Here is a 19,146-nt window from a genome sequence, read left to right on the forward strand (position 1 = left end):
ATTTTGGGCTATTTCCAAAGATTGTCCAAAGGTTTATTTTTCCATGACAGAAAAAAGTATATTCGTTGAAAATGTATTTATTTATAACTAGCGTTATTTATTACCACAATTGTACACGTTTGACGTGTTATAACATCAAAGTGAGTGAACATAGCCAAGTCATTTTGGTTTGAGAAGAATCATGTCAGATCAATGTTATATCAAACCACATCTTTGGTATTGGAACAATAAAATATTATAACACTAGGTATTTCAGAATAATTTTAATACTGAAAGTGGTCATAAACCTTTGGCATAATATCACACTCTGAGTCTCATGTTGTAAAATATGTGCAAATTAAAACAGTATTAGGCCAAAAAAAAGTGTTCCCGAAATCATAGCATTCATGCAACAAGTGACACAAAATATGAAGGGAGGCCACAGGTGAACTAGTGTTTGGGTAGTACAAGCCTAATCATTTTCCCCCACATAAGTAATCATAACGTTCACGCATGCGTGATAGCCGTTTTCCTCAGTTATTCAAATCAAATTGATGTGATAAAACATAGCCTTCATATGAAAAATATACTTTTGTTTTTAATCATCAACAAGGATTATGTGATTGTCAGGTTAGCTTGTCTTCCAGCATCATGGTTCTCCATGCAGGATAGGCAATACATAAGAACAATGAGGCACAATTAACTACTTTCTTCACTGTAGAGCATTTTGATACTGCTGAATTTATTGCTGGGATAAGGTGGTAGGGATGAGGAAAAGGGATGTTGGGAAGGAATGAGGTAAATGGAGGAATGGGAAGGGTTCCTATTCCGCCAAGTCCACGATAAGCGGAGCGATGAACTCAGAATGACGAATTCCGAAAGAGAAGCTAGGAGGTTTGATCCTGGTGAAGGTCACCTAGGAACGGAAGACGGGCAGTTAGTGCATTACCCATGCAACAGAGGGTAGAAACAAACTTTGTTGAAGATATTTGACTATTTTAATTATTGTATAAGTACACAGTTATAGAAGTATGATATGGTTATGATGAGGTGTCTTGCCTGTTCAGGGTGGTGAGCTCCAGGGCCTGGTTTCCTGGTGGTGTCTCCAGGCATGCTGTTGCGTCCTGTCATGCTGTAGTGGGGGGGTTTGTGTTTGTAGGTGCAGGGGTCCACCACTCTGTATGTCCCTGGGCCAGGAGTCTGATGTACAGATGGAAACACACAGGGAATAAGTGTGAGGGAAGAAAACAATGAACGATAGGCCTACTAACTCAATCTGTCCATCATCGATAAAGAGGACAGATGAGATGTCAATTTTGAAGAGTCTGTGTTTGACATGTCAGATCTACCTTCTGCAGGTCCTCGTGGAAGCTGCCGATCTTGCTGCGTCCTCGAAGGGAGAAGTTAGGGGCGGAGGTTTTGTTGACGGTGGCTGGCCCCAGCACAGACGGCAGCATGTAAGCAGCAGGGCCTGAGAGAGAGGACACAAACAATCACATTTCGTAAATACACCAACATTCTATTCCACAGTTCTATCATATTTTCAGTGTTCATCGAACATGCTCACTGAATATTTGATCGATCACATTTTAAAATTCTACAGCTAACATTCTATTCCATGTCGCTTAAAGCCACAGTGTTGGATTTATTGAAGAGGATCTTACCTGGGGTCTGGTCATTGCGGAAGCCTTTGCTCCTGGCAGACAGGGAATAGGCAGGGGCAGAGTAATATGCAGACTTCCCTGACCTCTCCGGGGAGTAGCGTCCTGAAACACCAAACAGACAGTTAGAATTAAGTCTTGAGTCTGTATGTGTGTGTAGTTTCTGAGAGACGGTGTGAGTTTTGAGCATGCTGGTGTGTGTGTGTGTGTGTGTGTGTGTGTACTCGCAAGTGTGTGTGTTTATCCAAAGCGACTTAATCATGCGTGCATACATTTTATGTACAGGTGGACCTGAGCTAAAGGTTGCCATTTGAGACACAGCCCAATGTTTAGCCTTGTTTATCTTCCCGCTACATTCCTCTATGGAGGTGGTCTGTCCTGATAATGGATATGATGATGTCCTTCTGATGTAATAGATTCCAAAGGTGATCGTTGTTTAATGATGAAAAATATAAGGCTTTGGCCTTGGTGGCCCTTGGTGGCCCTGATAAGACTTCACACCTTAGTTAAGATAGGATTTAACGTTTGTGGATTTGGACATTTCTTAAAATAGTTGTGTCTTACATTAGCCTATTGGCTTTCTCTGTCTAAGCAAGCTGGTAGTTATCTTTCAAAAAATAAAAAATAATAATAAATAGCAGATTTTAGGCTTTAGAACTTGACAGATGTGTTGTTTGAAAAATCATAATTTATAGGCCCTTGATCAGAACCAATGTGAACGGAGGTTATCAACATTGTCACTGAAAACAATTCCTCAGTCTGTTCAAGGGTTCCCACTTTTTGAAAAGAAACGTTGACATTTTATTAAATTGGATGTGGAAATTATAGAATTGTTGCTATCTGTAAAAGAAACATGTAAATGTACCAGAAAATGTGAAATGACACTGTGATGTCTGAGGACCAGTTTGTTTTTTGTGACTGTAACATCAATCAATCAATCAAATGTATTTATAAAGCCCTTCTTACATCAGCTGATGTCACGAAGTGCTGTACAGAAACCCAGCCTAAAACCCCAAACAGCAAGCAATGCATGTTGATCTTCCAGATGTTAAGGAGGTGTTAGTCATATTTTAGACCCACTGTTAGAGTACCACCGCATTCTGTCTGACTGGTATCATTAAGGCACCACTGTGCGTCCTCACATAAAACACATGCAGATGGAGCAAAAAAGAAAGTGTGTGTGTTACTGACCAGGTCCGGGGGTTTGAAACAGCTGGGGGTCATTGGGGCGGCTGTAGAGGGAGTATGCAGGGGTCCCGTCACGCCCAATCCTGGTGATGTTGGAGGGAACCAAGTACCCTGGCCCGGGGGAGCAGTCTGAGCTGAACTGGCGATGGCGTGTCCCAAAACTGAAGGCCGGTGCTTTCAGCTTCCTGGGGTCATGGTAGTTCAGACCTGAAGAAGAATAGGCGAAGATGATTGCCCATGTGTCTTTTTATACCCCAAAATAAAAAAAAATATCAACCAACTAATCAAAAGGTTAATAACAAATCAATCAATAAATCAATAAGTCAGTCAATCACTAAGTTAGTTGTACCTGTCGCTCCAGGCAGGGCATACTTGGGTCCAGGGCTGCTGTAGAGTGCAGCGATGGGGCCTCTAGGCTTGTGGGGCCTCCAGGAGCCAACCCAAACATCAGTGCCTGACATGATTAGTCTGTGGACAAGGACAGATGGAATTAGAGTCAATTTAAACTTGCTGGATGCTCATACCAATAGTGTTTCATTAAAAACTGCCTTTTTAGGATAGTGGAAAGCAGATTGCCTTAATTTGGGTAACTGCCTAACATTTTAGAGCTGGTGAGTTAGTGCTGGTGTCTGGAGCTCGTTGGTCTGTTTGGTTGGTGTTCCAAACTAACTGTGGTGCAATAGTGGTGTGCACATAATTTATGTCATAATGGGATGTGCTCAGCTGCGCATTAAAATGTCTTAAATTCTTGAGCAAAATCAGTGTGACGACTGTTTAGTTGCTTTACTCAATAAAATAGCCCTGTTTTATCTGTTGTAAGTTAGTTATATTAATACATAAATTATACTATTTATGGGTCTCCACTGCCTCGACGTTAATTTATAGACATAACGATTTCCCCTTAATTGAGACCTCTCTCTGAAATAAAAGTTTATAACAGCATACTAGTGCTGAAACTATGAACAGATATGAATTCATCATAACAATATAGACCTACCAGCATACTGTTGACAATATAGGACACGGGCGATAAAAAATATATATATCTTCCACACCGACCATGACCATGTGACTGCGCGTCTGCCTTCTGGTCTGGCTGTATTCAAATTGCCCGTTTATGTAAATAGCCAGCTGTTGGCAAGATAAATATTGATATAAGAAAAATCCACCAGATCTAAATGGCCAACCTGTATTGTTCGTGGTCTTCTCGGCACTGGTCTTCTCCGCACTGGGTGCTCCCTAGGACCAAACACTTGGGAGCTCTGATTGTTTGACTTTGGTTGTCCTCATGCTCACTATGACTACGTTACCATGGAGACGCTATTTTGACAGGCAGGTTGGCTTTAAATTCACAATGTGGCAAAAAATAAACCTGTTTACGATTACCAAAAATGAAGGACAAAATGATTCAGTTTTTTCAGTAATGCAATGCAGTCAGAACTTGTTCAAAGAGATCATTTCGTTTCTTGGTGTGTCTGTAGGGGCGGGGGGTAGATAATCCTCGAAGAAAACCAATTGTATTATTTTATTTAACCTTTATTTAACTAGGCAAGTCAGTTAAGAACAAATTCGTATTTACAATCACGGCCAAACGCGGACGACGCTGGGCCAATTGTGCGTTGTTTTATGGGACTCCCAATCACAACAGGTGTTATGCCTGAATTCTCCCCTCCTAAGCGTTCTTCTTTGCTGCGACTTGCTTGCTAGTTGAGATTTCTGCCCTTCAATCCGTTGTCAGTTTAGCCTACATTTCACTGATCTTAGTAGCAGAAAGCATTTTAGTCTGCAGTTTTCGGTGTGGCTATTTGTTTCAAGTGTATGTGGCGGTTCTAACTTGTATGGCACCCTGTGCGAACCCCCAATTCAGCGCCCAGCGCCGTCCCCGCCCAGTGCCGCCCCCGGCAAAATGTCGCACTGGGCGGCTGCTCATGTCGCCCTTACCTGTTTATTATAACACACATACATTAATTATTAATTTCGGTTGCCTATCCTGACGTGAAGTTTGTTTTATATAAAGTATTTGACTCTGATGTGTGCAATAATTAAGGCTGCAGTCTATCTGACAGGCTCACTTTCCCGTTGAACATGTCATCTTTCTTCATAGAGGTAAATGGATATCGATTTAGAGACATGGCGTATTATATTTCAGGATACGCTTTTCATATTTATTCGAAATTCCTGTGCTTTTTTGAAGATTTCTCACTAAAACAAGCTTATCTCTGAAATGTCAACGGAGCAGTGAGCATATACCAAGCGTTTTATTTTCAAAGTATTAAAATGTACAATTGCATTTAATTCAGCGAGTGGCGACCCATTATTTTGAGCCCCACGTGTTTAGCAAAAATGGGGGGCTTGCCTGTTTTGCATGTTACTTTGGCATTAACACGTGTCACATATCAGTATGCAAACAATTACAATATATATATATATATATACACTACCTATCAAAAGTTTGTGGTCACTTAGAAATGTCCTTGTTTTTAAAGAAAAGCACCTCTTTTTGTGCATTTAAAATAACATCAAATTAATCAGAAATACAGTGTACACATTGTTAATGTTGTAAATTACTATTGTAGCTGGAAGCATCTGACTTTTAATGGTATATCTACATAGGCGTACAAAGGCCCATTATCAGCAAATGAAATAAAATTGTATTTGTCACATACACATGGTTAGCAGATGTTAATGCGAGTGTAGCGAAAAGCTTATGCTTCTAGTTCCGACAATGCAGTGATATCCGAGTAATCTAACCTAACAATTTCAGAACAATTACCTTATACAGACAAGTGTAAAGGAAGTGTAAAGGAATTAATAAGAATATGTACATAAAAAAAATATATGAATGAGTGATGGTATAGAACAGCATAGGCAAGATGCAGTGGATGGTATAGAGTACAGTATATACATATGAGATGAGTAATGTAGGTATGTAAACATATGAAGTGGCATTGTTTAAAGTGGCTAGTGATACATTTATTACATCAATTTTTCCATTATTAAAGTGGCTGGAGTTGAGTCAGTACGTTGGCAGCAGCCACTCAATGTTAATGATGGCTGTTTAACCTGTTGGGGTGTAGGGGGCAGTATTTTCACGGCCGGATGAAAAACGTACCCAATTTAAACAGGTTACTACTCTGGCCCAGAAACTAGAATATGCATATTATTAGTACGTTAGTTAGTATATTATTATTGATGAAGAGTTTGGAGGGTACTATGGTGTTAACCTGTTGGATTAGGGGGCAATATTGACACGGCCGGATAAAAAACGTATCCGATTTAATCTGGTTACTACTCCTGCCCAGTAACTAGAATATCCATATAATTATTGGATTTGGATAGAAAACACCCTAAAGTTTCTAAAACTGTTTGAATGGTGTCTGTGAGTATAACAGAACTCAAATGGCAGGCAAAAACCTGAGAAGATTCCTTACAGGAAGTGCCCTCTCTGACAAGATCTTGTTCTTCTTGTCTCTGTTTATTGAAGACTGAGGATCTTTGCTGTAACGTGACACTTCCTACGGCTCCCATAGGCTCTCAGAGCCCGGGAAAAAGCTGAACGATATCGAGGCAGCCTCTGGCTGAAACACATTATCGCTTTTGGCAAGTGGCCGATCAGAATACTATGGGCTTAGGCGCGTGCCCGAGTCGACCCCATGCTTTATTTTCTTTTGTCTGTTTACCTAAACGCAGATTCCCGGTCGGAATATTATCGCTTTTTTATGAGAAAAATGGCATAAAAATTGATTTTAAACAGCGGTTGACATGCTTCGAAGTACGGTAATGGAATATTTAGAATTTTTTTGTCACGAATTGCGCCATGCTCGTCACCCTTATTTACCCTTTCGGATAGTGTCTTGAACGCACGAACAAAACGCCGCTGTTTGGATATAACTATGGATTATTTTGAACCAAACCAACATTTGTTATTGAAGTAGAAGTCCTGGGAGTGCATTCTGACGAAGACAGCAAAGGTAATAACATTTTTCTTATAGTAAATCTGACTTTGATGAGTGCTAAACTTGCTGGGTGTCTAAATAGCTAGCCCTGTGATGCCGGGCTATCTACTGAGAATATTGCAAAATGTGCTTTCACCGAAAAGCTATTTTAAAATCGGACATATCGAGTGCATAGAGGAGTTCTGTATCTATAATTCTTAAAATAATTGTTATGCTTTTTGTGAACGTTTATCGTGAGTAATTTAGTAAATTCACCGGCAGTGTTCGGTGGGAATGCTAGTCACATGCTAGTCACATGCTAATGTAAAAAGCTGGTTTTTGATATAAATATGAACTTGATTGAACAAAACATGCATGTATTGTATAACATAATGTCCTAGGGTTGTCATCTGATGAAGATCATCAAAGGTTAGTGCTGCATTTAGCTGTGGTTTGGGTTTATGTGACATTATATGCTAGCTTGAAAAATGGGTGTCTGATTATTTCTGGCTGGGTACTCTGCTGACATAATCTAATGTTTTGCTTTCGTTGTAAAGCCTTTTTGAAATCGGACAGTGTGGTTAGATTAACGAGAGTCTTGTCTTTAAAATGGTGTAAAATAGTCATATGTTTGAAAAATTGAAGTTTTTGCATTTTTGAGGTTTTTGAATAACGCGCCACGGGATTACACTGGCTGTTACGTAGGTGGGACGATTTGGTGCCACCTATCCTAGAGAGGTTAAGTATGCTCCCTCTAATTCTCGCTCTTTCTTTCTTTTTCTCTCTCTCTTCTCTCGGAGGACCTGATCCATAGGACCATGCCTCAAGACTACCTGGCCTGATGACTCCTTGCTGTCCCCAGTCCACCTGGTCATGCTGCTGCTCCAGTTTCAACTGTTCTGCCTGCGGCTATGGAACCCTGACCTGTTCACTGGACGTGCTACCTTGTCCCGGACCTGCTGCTTTGGACTCTCTCTCTACCGCACTTGCTGTTGCTAACTCTGAATGATCGGCTATGAAAAGCCAACTGACATTTACGCCTGAGGTGCTGACCTGTGATTATTATTATTATCTGACTCTGCTGGTCATCTATGAACGTTTGAACATCTTGGCCATGTTCTGTTATAATCTCCACCTGGCACAGCCAGAGGAGGACTGGCCACCCCTCAGAGCCTGGTTACTCTCTAGGTTTCGTCCTAGGTTCTGGCATTTCCAGGGAGTTTTTCGTAGCCACCGTGCTTCTACATCTGCATTGTTTGGGGTTTTAGGCTGGTTTTCTGTACAGCACTTTGTGACATCGGCTGATGTAAAAAGGGCTTTATAAATACATTTGATTGATTGATTGATTGCAGGGTGTATTAGTTTTAACATCTCATACTGACTGAAAATGTGCCTGTGCCTTCAATGTGCAGAACACATAAAAGTAAACTCTCATCTAACAGTGGCTTTGGCATTAGTGAAACATTTGGCATCCTGACCTCTATAGTGTCACATGTAGGCCTACATAATTATGCCCAGGCCTGATTGAGACCATAACAAACATGTTTATTGTCATCTCTCTATCAAACTCATTTCATAGCTTTATATTGTTATATTGGGTTTGAGATCTGAGTAGCAGGCTGCCGACTGTTAAACGATGATTAATGAAAAACTGAAACAAAACCTTTTTGGAAAATTAAGGATCAGCAGGTTAAATATAATCAAATAAATGTATCCTCATACAGTTTATTGCTATGGTCAAAACACAGTTATGGCCTTTGGAAATGTTCTCCCCAGCCACTCACTTTTGAGTGATTTTTTTTAACTTATTGTCCTTGCATGGTTATATATTTATATTTATTGGATAAAGGTATCAGCATCACCAGTGCTTGACTTGGGTAGGAACTCACTGGAGCTAAGTACCGGCATCTCACATTTTTTACTGCTTGAGCTCCTGTTCATCTTATAAAATATGAACTCAAAAGTATTATGGAGCTCCTGCACCTAAATATAAACAGTACCGGCACCCAATATGAGTACCGGCACCTATTTCAAGTCAAGCACTGTGCTCTCTGGAGAGCACTAAAGAAAAGTGGGAAAGAGAGGAAGGGAGAGATATTGTATATAGTGAAATAGACAGATATGTAAAAAGAGAGGGAGAGATTTAGATTAAACAACTCAAAGTGCCCCCCAATTGGCAGCTCTTCCATAGTGGTGCATTAAAAAATGGAACCCCCTAGTGGTGAAATATGATTGGCTAGCAGCAGACACTGGCTCCAGAGCCTTCATGTCATGAAAATCTACATCACTCATGGTTTGGTGCTCATCTCTCTGTACTGCTCATCTCTCTGGTTCCTGCATAGATTTGGGTTATAGATGCTTGAGTCTGATGCTAAACCGTGATAAGCTGTGAGACATGGTCAATAAAGGTTAGATGCTGTGACCGTGTGTTTCTATTAAACAGCCTTCCATGCCAATGTGTCCAACCTCCAGCTCTAAAGACATCAGAGTCTCTCTGTCTGAATCCCATTACTCTGTCTAATTAAAAACTTCACTCGTAGCGCTGCCCTCCAGGGCCAATAGTTCCAGGACCTCTGAACTGGCCCCTGCCGGAGCAGGCTGCTGTCATTAGATTAAACACAATAATGAGAAAATCTTTGCATATAATTAAGGCTCAGATGAAGGACATGTTGATCGATGGTGGGGAGTGACAGGTTCGTAAATAAGTTAGAGCTGCCAATGAGGTCCTGCCAGGGATCAATAGGAAATGTCCAGCTCAGATTGGAGAGCGGGGATAGGCTGTCGTCACAGCAACGGGACGTTGTCAATACTAACAACTAGTTACAGATCTGCTGTCGTAATTTGATCACTCTGTTTTCACAAACAAATGCAGCAGGAAATGCAAATTGTAGCTTATTCAATGTTTAAAAAGGCTTCTAAGGTTTGTAACTTCCATTTTAAAATATCTGACTTGATTTGCCCTAACTAAAAATGTATCAACCCGTACAAAATTTCCATGAATTATAATCCACACAATAATGAAGATTTCCTGTTGTTGCAGTATTATTTTCCTGCTGTGAGGAGCAGGGTCAAATTGAGATAGGGCATCTGCAAATTGAGATAGGGCATCTGTACATCTCTCATACTGTCCTCTAGCTGACGGTGTGTGTGTGTGTGGGGGGGCGGGGGGGCTCTTTGAATAATACTAAGGTCAGTTAGCATGTGTGTATGTCCAATGGTCACTAACCATAACCCAGATTCAACAAATCAAGTTTTACTTAAAAAATCACGTAGGTTGTTCGGCTGTTTTAGTGCCAGGATGGAATAAAAGCCGGCACACCCTGAAGATCTCCAGGACCAGGTTTGGTAACAAATGTTTTTCAAAGATTGTTTTCCTTCCCAGTCACTGTTTGTTTGGATCCACGTGAGCTTTTTTCAGAAGCATGACAAGTAAGAAAACACTGATACACCGATAGACAATCACACAAATTTAAAATACAATGACATACAAACAATAGAACCAAAAAATTGTGTGTGTCTGTGTGTGTTTGTGTGTGTCCCCTCACAGTTCCCACCGTGCTATGAGATGTTGTTTAATTTGCTTTAGAAAGGTCATTTTGCTGTTTGCCTGATTCATTGGAGATGGAAAGGACTTCCATGCGATCATGGCTCTGTATAATACTGTGTGTTGCCGTGAATTCATTTTGGACTTGGGAACTGTGAAGAGACCCCTGGTGACATGTCTTGTGGGGTATGTATGGGTGTCTGAGCTGAATGTTATTTGATTATGCAGACAATCTGGAATTTTTGTCACAGTAATATTTCTCATGAAAACTAGGAGAAGCAATTAATCTCTCGTCAATCCTCAACCAGGAAAGACTGGCATGCATGTTGTTGATGTTAGTTCTGTATGTGTAGTTAAGAGAAAGGGATGCTGCTCTGTTTTAAGCCAGCTGCAGCTTTGCGTGGTCTTTTTTTGCTGCACTTGACCATATTACCAGACAGTAATCACAATGGGACAAGAGCATAGCCTTAACAACTAGTACAGTTGATTTGTGTCAAAAACAAAGAACATATTATTATAGCAGACATACCCTCCCCCATCTTCACAACAACTTTGTCAATATAACTTGACCATGTTAATTGACCATCCAATATTATACCTAGGAGTCCAGCTTCCTCAACTTTCTCAATGGTCACATCCTTTATGTACAACTCCAACTGTTGAGGTTTAGGTCTCAGAGAATGTTTTGAAGAAAATACAATGCTTTTAGTTTTAGATGTATTTAACACCAGTTTATTATTCATCATTAATTACCCATTCTTATACTGACTGTAACTCCTTATTTATCATTTCAGTAAGGCTTTGGGTGCAGACATGTAGATTGTGGATTGGAATCATTCACATACTTAGTCATTCTAGCTTTGTGTAAGACCAGTGGAAATGCATTTGTAAAAATAGAGAAAAGTAACACTGACGGGACACAAACTGTACATATCTGACGTTAGAGAAGCTTCCATAGAAGAACACTCTCTGGGTTCTATTGGATGAATAACTATCCAACCATGTGATGGCATGTAAAGCCATAGCAAGTGAGTTTCTTCAATAGCAATTTATGATCAATAACGTCAAAGGCTGCACTGAAATGTAACAATACAGCTTCAACTATCATCTTATTATACATGTATTTTAACCAATCATCTGTCACCTGAGTCCGTGCAGTACAAGTTGAGTGCCCTTCTCTATATGCATGCTCAAAGTCAGTAGTTAACTTGTTCTCTGAAAAACAGCATTGTATTTGGTCAAACACAATTCTCTCCATCAGTTTACTAAGACATGTACAACAGTTTCTGACTTGAGGAAAGGACACACTGGAGGGCAGTGTTGTCCTATATGAAAGGGAAGGTTAGTTCTAGGCAGAATGTGTGAGACTGTGCAGCATATTGGAATCATTTGTGTTGCTGTACTGTGCTTTACTATGAAGGCAAGTTGTTGTTTTTCTCCAAAATGTCAATGTGTTGGACGTCCCACCAAATGGGTACCTTTTTGGGTACTGTAACAGATATTTCATGCGATTGGATGAATCACCAATCACATGTATTTAGAAATTACTTTGTCAAAGCAACAAGATAACTAGGGCTTTACAATGATTGTGATAACTTGGAGACATTTTGGGGTTAAGTGGGTTAGAATCTTCCTAGAAGTCACAGAGGACCCACAGAGATGTGAAAATGCAGAATCTGGTCACTTTAGCAAGTCTTTATTCATATAGAACATTCAATAAATCAGATTTTTTATGTGGTCTATATTAAAGGGCACTTTATTTAATATAACAGTCTTTTAAAATTCAATATTGTGTGCACAATTTCTACATAAAATATCAAAGGGTCTAAAGGAAATCTTTTTGTGGAACGCCCCATGTAGTGTAGCCTATTTGTAATTGAGACAACATGAGAAGACAAGATAGATATTCTGAGGTATTGCCATGGTATTGGCTGTGTGTGTTTGAGGAGATTGGAGAGAATGTCAACACGGGCCAATATTGACAACACTTCACTTCCGCTCTCATACACAGACTGGAAGCCACTGTCACATGACTGAGGTATTGGAAATTTGTCCAATTTCACTGTACGGTAGGTCTCTTGCTTCCAGAGTAAACAGAGAGACGGACGGACAGACCCCTTTTAATGTAATCAATACATTTAACAATTAAATGTAAACAGCAACAAAATGTGCTGTCAGTGTGCTTGGAAACAAGAGATACATGGTATTATTATTTATTTTTAGCATCCAGCCCTCTCATTTGACAATGAACTCGACAGTGTGAGCTTCCACCCACACATATGTGATGACTGATGCTGGTCAATTACAGTGCTCTCTAGTGTTCTCAAGTAGTGTTAAACAGTTGTAAAACAGTTCAGCTCCTCTCTATCCCACTGTCACACACACACACACACACACACACACACACACACACACACACACACACACACACACACACACACACACACACACACACACACACACACACACACACACACACAATTTTTACCTGCATTACCAACTACAGCCAAACTGTCACTGCTCATAATTGGGTCTCACTGTCCGGACAGAAATCAGCCTCACTGTTCATACTAAAACTGAAACATCCCTCATTTCTCCCCTCCCCTGGTGTGTGTGACAGTGGCCTGGGGGGCCTGGTTGCTGTTGACAGGTACAGATGTAGGATCTTAATTTGAGCCAGCTACAGCAGGAAAATAATCCTGCAGAAACAGGACATGTGAAGTATGATGTGGTATTGTTTTAGGTTAATACATTATTTGTTAGGGAAAATCAAGTCTGAATTTTCAAAGTGGAAATTACAAACTTTAGAAGCCTTTTTAAAAATCCAATATGCTGCAAGTTTGCATTTCCTGCTGTGCATTTCTCAGCAGCAAAAGTGTGATCAAATTAAGATCCTACATTTGTACGAGAATTTCTGATTTGAGGAGAGCTGTCACCAAGACGGGTGCAGCTGCCTCCCCAAGTGACACCTCCCTGTTACTGGGGAGGATTAGGTGTGCCTGTGTGTTTGTTTGTTTGTGTGTGTGTGTGTGACTGACTAGAAGTTCTCAAGACAGAGAAAGTTTCCCTGATGAGGTGACAGGTCCTCACACTGTAAAGCCAACCCAAAGGACACGGAAGAAAGGTAGAGGAGGGAGAAGAGTAGAGGGAAGAGAGCAGGAGAGAGAGGATGCTCCCTGGTCACCAATTTAGGCCAACAAGCTCTCACAGTCTCACTTCAGAATCCGACGTTGGTCCATGAACGTCAAATTTAGAAGTTTACGTTTATGCATTCAGTCAGAATGGTTAACGTTTGGGATAGGGTTAAAACAAAAACAACTCAACAGTTAAGTTTAGGCTTTAATTTCAAATGGTTATTGTTTGGGATAGGGTAAAAAATAAATAGCAAGTGCCTAGCATTGGGATTGAACACGCGACCCTCGGCACCCATCCTCCATCCCTGTCCACAATTCCCTAGCAAACCACAAGCCTACCTCATGGTAATAGTTTTCACCATTGCCCCTAGTGGCCGTTATTAAAGTAATCTCCAGAATGTAGCCTTGGAGCTTGAGCTACCTGGCTGTTTAGGCCCAGCTATGCCATCCTGCAGCTGCACACATACACACACACACTGACAATAAGGGAGAGTGGGGTAAATTGAGCAAAAAGGAGTAAATTCAGCCACTCCTATACAAAATGTATAATTTGACCAAATATTTAGGAAGAGGTCATCCAAAATACGGATTTTCACCAAGTAAAATTAATTTATTGATGCTTGTATCTAAACCAAAGTAGACACTTTTAAGATTGTTCTATACATCAGTTGGGGTCTCCATAAGCTTCAATATGAGGTCCTAAACCTAGCATGATAGTGTGTTCTTGTAGCTGTGTGGGCTGATATAGTCAACATTTTTCCCTTGGGGTAAGTTGAGCCAAGGGGTAAGTTAAGAACAATGGTTGAGCCAATAGCAAGTTGAGCAAATTGAACTGTTTTTTTCCCCCAGGCGTGGGAAGGCATGATCACTGGGATATGAGGTAACAACAGTGCCTGGTCTATGTTAAAAGTGTTAAAAATGATTAAAAGGCAAAACAGCTATTGTGATTGTGTTGAGTTGTGTTTGGGAATAAAGATAAACATGGGTTTTAAAAAAGTGGTAATATTTCATTCAGTAAAAACATTTGTAGGTGGCTTAACTTACCCTGTCCTGTGGCTCAACTTACCCAACACTCCTCATAAGTTGTGCCATGAGACCCCTTTTTGGGGCAAGCTATGTTTTCAAAACTGTAATGTTTACATTAATTCTGATCATGTCCAGGGATACACAACATCATAAAATATATGTATATAGATATCTTTGTTAGAAAGAATAATATTTTTCCCTTGACAGAGTGATGCTGAATGTAAAGATTGGCTCAACTAACAATACAAGCCAACCAATACATAATATAAATATGAGCCAACCCCCATCCCATGAGCAGCTGAGCTTGCCAGAGAAGCATGCAGATGTTGAGTGTATATTTCTCTGTGTGTGTATTTCTGTCCATCCATCCATGCGAGTGCACCTACCCCTGCACCGTACCAGTGTGTGAGTATGCCAAGTGTGAATGCTGTGTATATCACCACTCTACATTATCTAATTTCATTAATGTGATCTCCTGTTCATCCCCTGACATCTTAACAGCCATTATTTGTGGTTCCCTTCAAATAAAGTCCAGGCTGTAAATTGCGGTCTGTGGAAATTGACTGTGGAAATTGAGATATAAACGCTACCCTGCATTACAGTCCGGCCTTTAATTAACTGAAAGCCACACTGACATTTATTGGATTGCAAGTTACTTGTTAATAGCAATAAATTGTGAGACAAAAAAACATCATTGCTTAATCTACATCAATAATTTGTGGACCTTTACCTAATGATTATTCATTACAGGCCTATGGGGACTGTCGCGTTTTGGGGAGCGAATGTGAATGAAGTATTTAAAGATTTAAGTGGCTAGTGTCTGCTTAGTGATATAGCTCAGGAAACATACATAAAACGCCTCCCTCTCTCTGTCTCTCTCTCTGTTTCTCTGTGTCTACCGTTATTTCTCTCTCTCTCTGTCATTTTTCTCTTTCCCTCTCTTTCACCATCTTTCTCTCCCTCTCTATCTTTCATGAAGTGGGTTTAACCCATTGTGCGTGCGTGTGTACGTGTGTGTGCATGCGTTACGTGTGTGCTTGTATGTGTGTGAGAGTTTTTAATCCCCTTTATGAGTCTAAAGTGGTGAGGTGATCCCCTTCTGGTCCCTCTTTAGGACATGACAACAACAGAGAATGCATTAGACCAATCCATCATCAGTGATGCACTGTTAGGGTCTATTACTGTAGACATAACCTTCAGCTTTGGGCTAAGGATAATATACATGGAATGTTGAGTCAGAGCCGAGACATCTCTTATTCCTGTATGTTTTTTGGGGAGTTATGAGAAGGTTGTTGTGAGGTAAGGTGTTTGCTGTGTCATGTATTTAGGTTGAAACTTGGAATTTAGTTTTTTCTATTGAATCTGATCTGACTGGGAATCTTAAACTGCCAGCTCTGCTAAAAATCCAGAGAGAGGAGGAAGTCAATGTCTGTGTTAATTTTTGTTAATCTGTCTGTGTTCCACTTTCAGGAAACAGTGACATTTTATCATCTTTTTTCTGTGCATTGTTGATATATGTTCCAGACTATAGAAAGACTCTTCCCCATTGTGTTTGTGTCTCTCTGCAGCCCACAGTTTAAAGCAGTTGTCTCTCTCTCCCAGTTCTCAGTGATCCTCTGTCTCCTCTGTCTCCTCTGTAGTGCCACTCTGTCTGCCTCAGTCAGGTGGCACCAGTTTGCCAGTTGTGTGAACATATTCCCTGTCGTGTCGAGGAACCCACCAAACACACACACGCACGTCAGGAGTCGAGCGGCGAGCTCTCGTCAGGCACTGCCGCTTGGCCGGGACTGGCACTGAATTGGCATGTTGGGCACAAAGATATGACAGACCTGCCACATAGATGAAACCCTCAGATGCCAGGCAGGGAGAGACAGGGGGAGGCTATCCCCCCTCACAAACACTGACGTACGACTGCTCACGCAACACTCAAACACACATGCACAAGACCGCACAAAGGCAAAAAGAGCAGTCAGTCAGAAGGTACGCATGCAGCCCGGACCTGTCAGCACAGATCTAGTCTATGCGGCTCTACGCAGAGAGAGAAGGGAAGGGAGGGGTGAGGGAGAATTTTGGAAGGTGAACATCAGACAGACACACAGAGACATGACTCAAATTAGGCATGATGCGATGTGAGCTAGAAGACCAGCAAGCTTCTAGCCTGATTAACTCCACCTGTCTCTCTCTCTTTCAGTCTCTTCTTCCTCCCTCCTCCCTCCTCTTCTCCCTTTGCCCCTCGTCCCCCTACTCCACCCACACCAACTGCTCTGTCTCCACCCCCTCGATCTCCTCTCTCTCACCATCCCCTCTCCCCTCTCTGTACCCTTAGAGGTTTTCCTGTGTGATTGCCTCACCGTCATGTGCCCATCTCATAACGCTGAGAGGACAGGACTGCACTCCTCATTTCCTGGTTGGTTGGTTGCTCCTGGTCATTGTGGGTATGACCAGAAACAGGCGGAGACTGGTGTCTGTTTATATCTGTGTCTCACGTCTCACGTATGTCTCGTTCACATCTCACTCATCCTTTCTGATGCCTCCCATCGATCTGCGAATAAGCAACAGTGACAGGAGAGAGAAAGAATGGGGGACATCAAAAGTAGCTGTTTATTTTGCAAGGCAGACAACAAAGTCCATAAAAAAATCACAGAGGACCATAGATTTTACATTTTTAGGGGGAAACAACCTTCTTTTGAATTTTGAATTACTTTGAAATGATCAGAGTACAACAACAGATAAGGCAATTGTTCAGAAAGGCAGTTAATGCTCTATATAATGAAAGTTCAGATACAGTGTGTGTGCGAGCATGCCTGTTTGCATGCATTCATTCGTCCCTCCCTTAACTTCCTCGTCTGACGACCTTGTCTAACTGTGACTACCTGTGCCAGGCTAATAGACAGACACAGTTGATGGCTCTTGACATTCTGTCCTAATGTTCTACAGGGAAAGTTAGCTGAATGTTTGTCTAATTACTATTTTTACCTTTTTTTCATTTTTTTTTACATTCCAAAAACAAACTTATACATACGAAGAACAATTTACAGACACACACAAACAATGACTACATCTCATATGCCCAGACCCGCATGCTCACACCTCCATCCATAGTGCCTGCATTATTGTTTGCCAATTGGCCTTAAATTGTATCAAGTTTCTGTCACCCATGCCATTTAAAAATTTAAAAATAAATCATTACATTTTTCTATTGTGTCAATAATTATTCGTTTTACATTTGAGACATGACTCTGCCGATGTGCTGTAGGATATGCAAATTGTGTCTCCTTTAAAATACATTTTATACATTAGTTTATACTGGATTAATCATACATTTTTGTTAACTGTAATTTCGTTAGTTATGCTCCAACTTTCCCTCCATCTTGTGCCAACATCAGTTCTTTTTAAAATGTTGGTTCCAATAGTTTATCATTTTTTTCTAAGAGATTGTCAGTTGGATATGCTCTCTAAAAAGTTTTGTATAAGCTTCCGTATCATATGAACATCCTTTTCTGACTCAAATAAGATTCCCTCAAGATTACTCTGATGTCCAAAATATTTCAAATCGAGATTTTGGGATTTGTAACTTTTAAGTTGCATGTATTTGAAACTATCGACATTGGTCAGTCCAAAATAACATTTTATTTCCTAATATCAAGTCATTTACGGTTTCTATACCTTTAGTTATCCATGTGAGCCAATTTATCGATGCATTCTGAAAAGATATCTGTAACGGTTGTCGTCGGGAATAGAGGACCAAAACGCAGCAGGAATGTGGATGCTCATCTTGTATTTATTTTAAATAAAGAGAACACCAAAATAACAAAATGAAGAAGAACTCAAGAACAACAAAACAGTCTTGTCACGCTCACACAGGCAAAACAAGAGACAATCTCCCACAACACTACACCAAACAATTACCCATATATAGGACTCTCAATCAGAGGCAACGAGAAAGCACCTGCCTCCAATTGAGAGTCCAACCCCCCATTAACCTACACATAGAAATACCACAAACCAGAAAGAACATAGAAATAAAAAACATAGAACATAGACCAAAACCCGGAAATAATAAATCAAACATCCTACTACATAAATCACCACCCCGAACCACATAAACAAAATACCCTCTGCCACGTCTTGACCAAACTACAATAAACAATTAACTCTTATACTGGTCAGGAAGTGACAGTACCCCCCCCTAAAGGTGCAGACCCCGGATGCACCTCGTAAATAAATAAAAAATTCAAAAAAATTCAAAAAAATCCCCCTAAACTAAAGGAAGGGAAGGGAGGGTGGCTGCCGTCACCGACGGCTCTTGTGCTACACCCCCCCTCCCCAACCCACCTATACAGGTGGTGGTTCTGGCTCCGGCCTACTGTCCTCCAGAATGCAGACAGACTTGCTCATTTTCTGGCCGTAGGCAGACTCCCATCATTCCGGATCGTAGGCAGACCTCTTCCGTTCCACACTGTAGGCAGACTCATTTGATACACAGTTAATCATCTTTAGCTCCGGATTGTCAACAGACTTACTCAGTTCCGGGTTGCTGATCGACTCCCTTGGTTCCGGGTCACAGGCAGTCTCCCTTGGTTCCGGATCACAGGCCGTCTCCCTCGGTTCCGGATCACAGGCCGTCTCCCTCGGTTTCGGACTGCACACTGTTGCCGGATACTCTGGACTGCACACTG

The 19,146-nt window shown here is 41.0% G+C and overlaps 1 protein-coding gene across 3 annotated transcripts; it reads right to left on the minus strand.

Moving 5' to 3' along the window:
- Positions 1–246: 246 nt before the first annotated feature.
- Positions 247–4,703, minus strand: LOC106561267 (outer dense fiber protein 3-B). 3 transcript variants are annotated; one of them, XM_014125027.2, is made up of 7 exons: positions 4,016–4,703; positions 3,178–3,296; positions 2,832–3,035; positions 1,644–1,745; positions 1,329–1,450; positions 1,039–1,179; positions 247–895 (listed from the first exon to the last, which is right to left on the minus strand). In XM_014125027.2, the coding sequence occupies exons 2-7, from the start codon at positions 3,287–3,289 to the stop codon at positions 803–805; spliced, it is 774 nt and encodes a 257-aa protein (XP_013980502.1). In that variant the 5' UTR covers positions 3,290–3,296; positions 4,016–4,703; the 3' UTR covers positions 247–802. The 3 variants fall into 3 exon arrangements, with proteins under 3 accessions (XP_013980502.1, XP_013980506.1, XP_013980503.1); XM_014125031.2 differs by lacking the exon at positions 4,016–4,703 and adding an exon at positions 3,826–3,921; XM_014125028.2 differs by lacking the exon at positions 4,016–4,703 and adding an exon at positions 3,428–3,489.
- Positions 4,704–19,146: the final 14,443 nt, after the last annotated feature.

Source organism: Salmo salar, chromosome ssa10 (assembly GCF_905237065.1).
Source record: "Salmo salar chromosome ssa10, Ssal_v3.1, whole genome shotgun sequence".
NCBI classification, from domain to species: Eukaryota; Metazoa; Chordata; class Actinopteri; order Salmoniformes; family Salmonidae; genus Salmo; species Salmo salar.